The sequence below is a fragment of the Cordyceps javanica genome, chromosome 3 (genome assembly GCF_051103115.1).
Source record: "Cordyceps javanica chromosome 3, complete sequence".
NCBI lineage: Eukaryota > Fungi > Ascomycota > Sordariomycetes > Hypocreales > Cordycipitaceae > Cordyceps > Cordyceps javanica.
This window is the reverse complement of record NC_139297.1, coordinates 2,651,716-2,660,523: the sequence shown is the minus strand read 5'-3', so window position 1 is coordinate 2,660,523 and position 8,808 is coordinate 2,651,716. Positions and strand designations below refer to the sequence as shown.

General features: G+C 56.0%; 4 protein-coding genes across 4 annotated transcripts; 2 read left to right on the top strand and 2 right to left on the bottom strand.

Moving 5' to 3' along the window:
* Nucleotides 1-532: 532 nt before the first annotated feature.
* On the top strand, nucleotides 533-2,627 carry V2A60_005016 (homeodomain family transcription factor STE12; the record flags this gene model as incomplete). The annotated part of the gene is made up of 2 exons (XM_083256330.1): nucleotides 533-632; nucleotides 688-2,627. 2 exons carry the CDS (start codon nucleotides 533-535, stop codon nucleotides 2,625-2,627), a joined length of 2,040 nt encoding a protein of 679 aa, XP_083112456.1.
* A 630-nt stretch (nucleotides 2,628-3,257) lies between these two features.
* On the bottom strand, nucleotides 3,258-4,405 carry V2A60_005015 (uncharacterized protein; the record flags this gene model as incomplete). Its single annotated transcript, XM_083256329.1, has 2 exons — nucleotides 3,258-3,911; nucleotides 3,998-4,405. 2 exons carry the CDS (start codon nucleotides 4,403-4,405, stop codon nucleotides 3,258-3,260), a joined length of 1,062 nt encoding a protein of 353 aa, XP_083112455.1.
* Nucleotides 4,406-5,054: 649 nt separating this feature from the next.
* Nucleotides 5,055-6,075, bottom strand: V2A60_005014 (Swr1p complex component Swc5; the record flags this gene model as incomplete). The annotated part of the gene is made up of 2 exons (XM_083256328.1): nucleotides 5,055-5,703; nucleotides 5,759-6,075. 2 exons carry the CDS (start codon nucleotides 6,073-6,075, stop codon nucleotides 5,055-5,057), a joined length of 966 nt encoding a protein of 321 aa, XP_083112454.1.
* Nucleotides 6,076-6,403: 328 nt separating this feature from the next.
* On the top strand, nucleotides 6,404-8,119 carry V2A60_005013 (WD40-repeat-containing domain protein; the record flags this gene model as incomplete). The annotated part of the gene is made up of 1 exon (XM_083256327.1): nucleotides 6,404-8,119. One exon carries the CDS (start codon nucleotides 6,404-6,406, stop codon nucleotides 8,117-8,119), a length of 1,716 nt encoding a protein of 571 aa, XP_083112453.1.
* Between the last annotated feature and the right edge of the window lie 689 nt (nucleotides 8,120-8,808).

Below are 8,808 nucleotides of genomic sequence, written 5' to 3'. Positions count from 1 at the left end.
CGCCTTCTTTTTTTTCTTCACTCTCGCGTCACTCTGGCATCCGATTCTGCCTCACTCGATTCCGCCTCTGCCCGAGCGCGCCGCCGCCCCTGTTACAATTGCCGCCTCTGGAATCACCGCCTGGTCGTTTCCCAACAGTTTGCTTGAAGCACTTGTTGGGCTGTTGCTTGTGTTGCGTCCTGTATCTCGCTCTGCATCACCATCTTTTCATATCATTTTCGGGCTGGTCTCGAAACCCCCCCTTTTCTGCATTTACACCACGCCCATTCGCCTCCGGAAGCGCCCGTCCTCGCAGCCCGTCTTCACTCCGCGCGCGTAGCTGTCGACGCCATCCACGACCGGACTGTGTCCGCCATCACTTCGAAAACATTCAAATTTCGACTCTGTCGACCACCCGTCAAAATTGCGACGCGATTTACATCGTTCGTCCCGCCCTTCCCGTCCTCGCCAACCCCTGTTAGGCCCCTGCGCAACGGCCGTAACACTGTCCACCCGGATCCCTTGCGCCAAAATGTACTCACAACACCCCGGAATGGCCGCGCCTCAAAAACCTGAGACCTTCATGCTGAGCACGGAGGCTCAGCAGGCCCTTCCTCACGACGCTCAAGTCGCCCTCCAGCAGGTTGACAACCGTATGTATTTCACCGCTCTCACTGCTTCTCTCCCCACCGCTCACACGTCGTCCAGTCAAATACTTCCTCATCTCCGCCCCCGTCGACTGGCAGCAAGATCAGTATATTCGCCGTTTTCTCCTCCCTACTGGCGAGTACGTCTCGTGTGTTCTCTGGAATACCCTCTTTCACATTTCCGGCACCGATATCGTGCGCTGCCTGTCCTTCAGATTCCAAGCCTTTGGCCGTCCGGTGAAAAACTCCAAAAAGTTTGAAGAGGGCATCTTTTCCGATCTGCGAAACCTCAAGTCTGGCACCGACGCCTCTCTCGAAGAGCCCAAGAGCCAGTTTCTCGACTTTCTCTACAAGAACAACTGCATCCGCACCCAGAAGAAGCAAAAAGTTTTCTACTGGTACAGCGTTCCCCATGATCGCCTCTTCCTCGATGCTCTCGAGCGCGATCTCAAGAGAGAAAAGATGGGACAGGAAGCCACCACCGTCGCCGTCAGCGAGCCTGCTCTCTCCTTCCAGTACGACTCGTCACAGTCGCTCTACGAGCAGCTCACCAAAACCCAACAAGTCAACTCGTCGTCTTTCAACGCCCAGCAGCAGTCCACATTCTCCCAGGGCCAGTCTGCTTCTCCCATCATCAAGGCTATGGACGCCATGCCTCCCCCCAACATGATGCCCCAGACCATGGGCCACATGCCCGATACCATGGATCCAATGGGCGGCTATGACGCCGTCAGCATGGCCCCCGTTGCTCCTCAAGTCGCTGCTGTCAAGCGCGAGCCTGACTTTTCTCGGGTCCAGTACAACCAAAATGGCATTCCCGTCCATGGCCACCAGCGCCATGCCTCCATGCCCGCCTACGGTCTCGAGTACTCACCTGCTCCATCTTTTGTGTCCTCCCAGTACGACGAATATGGCAACCGCGGCCTGTCCTTTGAACCCATCACGCCTCCTCAGCAGGCTCTTGGAGTCTCTGCCGAGCCTGCTTACATTGCCAACGAGGAGACTGGTCTCTACCCAGCCATCCCAGACCATCTCTCTGGCATGAACGGCATGAACGGCATGGTCCAGCTTCCCCCGTCCACCATGGCTGGCCACCAGTTCAACCGCTCCTATGGGGGGAACAACGTCTACTCAGTGATTGAAGGCTCACCCACCTACAAGCAAAGAAGACGCCGCTCCTCGATTCCTCCTGGCCTGGCCGCTATTGCTGCCCCTCCTTCGTCAACCCCCAACGTTCCTCACAGACCTTCTGAACTTCGTCGCTCCATCTCCGTATCCGTGAATCCCGTTGCTGAGGGCGATGAGTCCGAGGACAACTCACCCCCCGGCCTTTCTTTCGGCAATGGCATGTCCATGAACAAGCAAAAGCCTCTTGATGACATGTCGAGACACGGAACGCCTCTCTCCACTGTCGAATCAAACTCGGGCCTGAATCCTCTGGCTCTTCAGCAGGGCTTTGGCAGTGATGACATGTCTGGGAGCGGCTCTTTCCACGAGCACCGCAGAGCTGTCTCTGGTCCTGCTGGTGTCATTCGCCGCGCTCGGTCCGCCACTGTCATGGAGCTTGGCCCGTACCCTCACAAGTCGCACTCCTGCCCGATTCCCACATGCGGTCGTCTCTTCAAGCGTTTAGAGCACCTTAAGCGACACGTTCGTACACACACCCAAGAGAAGCCTTACGTATGCCCCCAGTGCAATAAGGCCTTCTCCCGCTCAGATAACCTTGCCCAGCACAAGCGCACTCACAGCCGTGAGGATGGCGCCGAGGGCTCCCTCAACCTCTCTGCTGAAGAGGAAGAGGAATATTCTGGCGAGGAGCCCTTGGGTTCTCTCGAGGAGGCTTCTCCTTCATCAGAAATGGCATACATTACCGGCTCTCTTAGTGGTGAGGTTAGCCAAAGCGGCATGGCTCCCCCCTCGTCAATGCCCAACACTCAGTACAACAACAGCCTAGACGCGCTGAGGCTGCCCATGACCATCAGCCAGCCGTCTATTATTTAATACGCTCGCGTTGTCATTTCAGCTAAACTGATTTTGATTCCTTCTTTTTTTTCACACCATTTTAAGCAGCTATGAAGTAACGACTTACCCTTCATTTGCTTGCTTCCCACGCTACTGGCACATTTTCCTTCATTTATTTCTATCTCTATTTATTATGCTTCAACCTGCCCTGTTTTTTTTCATGTTCAAATGAAATTTTTCTTCTTTTTTTTTTCTTTTTTGAAAAATCGGAACATGTCGGCGGCTGATAGACAAGACCTTGTCTGGGAAACAACTACCATCTGTACAGTAAGCCTCATTTTGTTGGAAGGAGAGGCGCATTCGGATGCTGGTCGCTGCAAGACCACAAGGCACATTGTACATAGACGTTTGTATGCTTCTTCAAGTTTGAGTGAGGAGGATTTCTGGGGCACCTCTGATCTTGAAAGCCTTGTATGGCTGTAATTGAAAACTGCAAAAATATTTGTAACTTGTTGTCACCTGCCTCGTGAGTTGACGTACTGGATGGACAGTGTATGATTTTAATCTATAACCTTGAAAACCCCAATGCGCCTGACTATGTATGTATATATGCACTTGAATCTTGCCTGGCCTGGTGATGGCCTGGCCACCCGTCACGATTCCTTCCCTCTACCGCCGACCCCGTCTGCCGAATGTATCCCTGCCGCCCTCAATCTTTCTCACGTCGCTCTCGCTGATGCGCAGCTCCGCGCCTCTCATGCGTCCAATGCCCGGCCCGTTTACGCCTCTTTCCTGCCTTGCCCTACCACCACCACCACCACCACCACCACCACTGCTACCCTTGTTCTTCTTCTTGGCACCGCCGACGCCGACGCTGCCGCTCTTCCTCTCCAAGATGACGCCGTTCTCGCGAGCCTCGCGGCGGCGCTTCGCCTCGCGGGCGCCGGCCGCCGCGACGATGCCTTTGCGCATGTGCATCGGCATCCTCTCCTGCGCCAGCACCGACGTCTTGGATCCGAGCGCCTGCAGGCGCAGGTCGGTGGCCTTGTGCCGCGTGCGGCCCGAGGCGAAGGCTTTGGGGGCCGCCCCGGAGGCCGAGTGCACGACGGACGAGGAAAAGACGGAGGCCGAGGCGGCGTTGTTGTGCGACGGGGTGAGGAGGTGCGACTCGGCGAGGAGCCGCCGCAGCTCGAGATCCTGCGCGAGGAGCGAGGGCGCGTCTTCGGGCAGAGAAGCCTTCGTGGCCTTGGAGGAGGGCGGGTCGGAGGAGGAGGATGTGGAGGAGGAAGGGGTCGGGGCGCTGTGGTCGATGACTTTGGAGGACTGGGAGGGAAGAAGAGGTTAGCGAGATGGAAAGGGAGTGCTTGTGGTGGGGGGGTTTCTATCTGGGAGGGCGGTTGGAAACTTACCATGAATGCTTTCAGTTCTTTTTTACTCATCCTCGGCTCTTTAGGTACTTGCGGTTTCGAGTGGTCTATGACTTGTACAATCGGCGCTTCTTCTTCTTCCTCTTCGCCATCGTCGCCGTCGCCGTCGTCGTCGTCGCCGCTGGAGAGGCCGCCCCATTCAGCGTCCTCGTCACTGCCCTCCTCCAGCCCCTCCTCGTCCTCCTCATCGCCATCGCGGTCCGAATCGATGGCATCGTCGTCGTCGTCCAGCTCGCGCCGCGCCCGCGCCGCCCTGTCCTCTTTCTCGTCGTCGAGTGGCTCAAACTGTGCTTCAAAGTGTCGCCGGAAAATGGCCTCGGCGTCGAGCGCCGAGACGTCGCTGCTCGAGGGGCCGCTTTCGCGCGCTTTGCGCTTGCCGAGGACTGCCATTGGAGGCCGGAGAGCAGAAGACGGGGATGTGTATAGGAATGATGGCAAATGATGGAGAGGAAAGCGGCGGTGTTAGTTAGTACCTACCTTATCCGCTGGAGTGTGGAAACTTTTTTTTGGGGGGGAAGTTCTCTATCGATAACGGACGCAGGCTGGGCACCCCCACCAACAGTTATAGTTTGAAGGAAGCACTCGAATATCATGTTTGGGGTTTTTATTCCTATTCTTCATATTGATGCGTTGAAAAATATATTTGCGACTTTCCAGATCTGTCGCGGTGTTTCAAATAGGTGCGACTGGTCGGTAGTCAGTCCCTCCTGGAAGAGGTGGCACTCAGCCACAAGATCCTTTATTTCTAGCATCGATAAATATGCCGTAGGTCTAGCGAAAGAATTTGGAACTCAGCAGAGTGCTACCAATTTGAGCGCTCTTACACTGCGATTGCCAGCCCTTCTGAAGCACTTGCCGCATCTTTTGCCCCGCGACATCATCGTAATGGGACATGAAAGGCACACGCGAGTTGTCCGCAAGCATCTCGAGGGCGACGCGGCGTAGAATTGGGCCGTAGCCCGGATCGGGACGGCGAAAAATGTTGACCAAGTGCCTTTTCCTTTCGAAAGGCCTCTTGCTGGATTTCCCGCCGGGGGTTTCACGTCCGTCCGGCCATCCGCGCGCGCCGCGAGTCCTCGTCGCGGATCGCCTGGCTGCGCGCCAAAAAGTCCTGCCGCGCGGCGTACGAGTGCTTCGACCGACCCGCCAGGGCCAGCTCGTCCTGGATGCCCTCCTTGTCCACGTAACCGGCCCAGTCCATGCGACTCTTCTCTACCGTCGTGAGCTTCTTGGCCTGCAGCTCCTTGGCCGCCTGCGCGCGCGCCGCGAGGCCCAGGTTCAGGTCGAGGCGGCGCGCGCCGGCGGCGGCGTCGCCGGCGACGATGGGCTCAAACGCCGAGCGATACGCCTTGCGCGTCGCGCGCTTGGGCGGCGATGCGTCGGCAGTGAGGGCGGCCTGGCCCTCTTCTGAGGCGAGGTACAACTTGGCCTCGGCGGAATCGCGCGCCACCATCTTCTCCTCGGTGTGCACTTTGCCCGCAAAGTTATATGTGCGCTTGATTTTGATCATCTCGGATGCGTCGGCTTGCTTTTCGGGTTCTGGCGCGGGCTCAGCTACTTTTTCGCCGTCGTCAGATTCTCTGGCCGTTTCTGGAACTATGGGTTGGCCGGAAAGCATTTGCTTCCAAATGGCATCGACGTCGACCGTCACCGGGTCTGTGTTTGTTGCGTACCGTCGCTCTTCCTTGCTGCGGTAGTAGGTTAGCCGACTTCTCTTTTCATGAACTCAGGGGAGTCCCGTACTCGGCTGCCCGCTGCGCCCGGGTTTTGATAAGACCGCCATCGCCGCCTTCATCCTCTGCATTCTTGGCCTTCTTCAGCTTCTTTTTGCCCTTGATGATGATTGCCTCATCCCCTGAATTCTCATAGACAACGTCGTCTTCCGCTTTAGTGATAGTGCCTGTAGAATTTTTGCCCGGCGTCTTTTTTTCTCGCCCTTCATCGCCCTCGTCGTCGTCGTCCTCGGAGGATACTATGTTCGGTTCACCATCTGGCGCAAAGTCCGAGTCGTTGGCCGAGTCGTACTGTTCGTCGTCGTCTGTAAGGGGATCGGCAGCCATGCTGTGTCTCGTAAAATGGTTTGTAGATGGCTGCTTGCGGGTTTAAATATGCAACGGACTGCTTCCGTCGCGAGTCGCGTAAAAGGCTGTTGTTTCGGGATTGTGCTTGACTGAGCCTCTCACAAACGTAGCCAAGTAAGTAGCTTCCCAGGTTCCACCCGCATTCCAGGCTACTGGTGCCTGATCCAGGCCGCTGCACGACACATCCAGCCGTTCTACTACCCATTGATTTCACTCTTCTTTCCCCACGAGCTAGATTTTCTTCTTTTCTTCTCCTTCGTCTGCAACCTCTCTCTTCACCACACAAAGAGTCGCCACCACAATCACCATGTCGAGCGACGAGGAATTCCAGGTCGAGGGCCCGGATTTGGCAGCAGATGACCCCATGCGAGCATTTCTACCGACGGCGTTTGGTAAAAAAGACAAAACGGCGAATATCACGGCGCAAATCGACAAGAGCCGCAGGGCAGTGGAGCAAAAGGCTTCTACGTCACGACAACAGATGAAGAAGGGCGGCAGTTCCAGTTCCGACGACAGCGACAGCGACAGTGACGATTCTGATGACGGCGACGAGTACCCTGTTTCGCATGAAATGGTGATTCCAACAGCTAGCCGTGCTGTTACTACTGTCTCTCTCGACCCATCTGGCGGCCGATTAGCCACGGGATCGGCCGACTGTACGGTGAAGCTTCACGACTTTTCCTCCATGACGCCAACGACAATCCGTGCCTTTCGAACGATAGATCCATATGAAGCTAAGGCTGCGGACAATGCAGAGTCGCACCCGATCCACCACATCGAATTCAACCCGCAAGCCGGGAGCGTGCTGCTTTGCATTTCTGCACACCCGCAAGCCAAATTGTTGTCACGCGATGGCGAAGTTTTGACGACATTCGTCAAGGGAGACATGTATCTTCGGGATATGCACAACACCAAGGGCCATATTTCGGAAATCACAGGCGGTACATGGCACCCCACAGACAGGAATCAATTCGTTACTGCGGGCACAGACAGCACTCTGCGTATTTGGGACCTCAACAACAAGCGATCACAGAAGGAAGTCGTGGTGTTCAAATCAAAAGCCGCGGGCTCGGCAGGCCGATCAAAGATGACGGCCGTCGCGTGGGGAGCGCCGACACAAGGAGGCAATAATGTCCTGATTGGAGCTGCATTGGACGGAACGCTAGTGATGTACGGAGGCAACGGCCCGTTCTCAAGACCAGCTGGAGAGATATTGGAAGCGCACAAGCCGCAGACATGGACTGGAGGCATCGACATCTCCGGTGACGGACGGATGGTAGTCACACGAGGAGGAGACGATCTCATCAAGTTGTGGGATACGAGAAAGTTTACCAAACCTTTGGTAACGGTATCTCATACATCGACCTCCAATACCCACTCGACCAGCAACATTCGCTACGGGCCCAACTCTACAAGCATCATCACGGGCTCCGTCACAGGACACCTGCACATTCTGAACCCAGGAAATTTACGGCCCGAACATGTTACACCCATAACTCCCGGCTCACCTCTTATTACCGTGGATTGGCATCCCAAGATTAACCAGATTGTTACAGGATCTGCAAACGCGGAGACGCGCGTGCTTTACAACCCGGACAAGTCAACAAGAGGGGCAGTAGAAGTCATGTCGCGCGCGCCAAAGAAGCGACATATTGATGACAACTCTGCATTGACTACAGACCAGTCGATGGGCATGTCGGGCGATGCCATTGTTACACCGGGCGCAATGCCAAAGAAGACCGGCGGGGCCGGCGGCGGCTCCAAAGACCCACGCCGTCCACACATCCCGCAGCAGACACCATTCCAGCGCAGCCAGCCAGACGAGAAGCATGTTGCCGAGAACATCCCACTCGCACGAATGCTTCACGAAGACCCACGCGAAGCTTTGCTAAAGTATGCTGACAAGGCCAAGAGCGATCCCATGTTCACCAAGGCCTGGAGCAAGACTCAACCTGAGACGCAATATGCGAACATCAGCGATGATGAAGATGGCGGCCCAGATAAAAAGAAGGCCAAGCGGTGAAGACAAGCGCAGTCATGAAGGTATACCCAGAAGAAAACGCTGGTGCCACGGCTGAGTCGCTGACATGCGCAACACCGAGAAGCTACATCTGTCGTGTAGCGTAAAGTATGTGTGACAACGCGGGAAGACGTGAATTTCCGCACGCTACAGCGTATTTCTATTAGGTCGATTATGTCGCTGCCTCATAAGTACTTAGCTGGCAAAGAGCGACCACGCCCATTGTCCACCCAGATGCTAGGCAAGTGCACTTGCAGTGCCAGGTTTGTTCCAGAGTGGATCACGTGCTTGTAGATAGATCAGCTTACCTAATGCATTATTTATTCCCTCCCTGAGCACGCCAGCGGGCGCGCTTCGGCAGCCTGAGGCTCAGGCCCCGTCGTCTGTGGCACAGGCAAGAGTGCAGGACTTGGCCTGCGCAGGGGCCCGTGCTGAAAAATACTGTGGCAAGTGGCTGCACGAGGGCACCAGCCATCACGCCCCAACTCTGTGTCCTGTGTCTTCACCACCTCCCCATCATCAACCAGCGAGCGCGCGCATCCAAAAAATCGCCAGGTCCGTCGCAAACCATCGGCATCCATCTCGAAATTCCCGGCTCCGTCGTGTTTCACGCGATTTACACGCCGCCCGCACTCGTGGTACCGTCCCCGACGCGCCGCATCGCCATTTTCACACTTTTCTTCCTTCCCTTG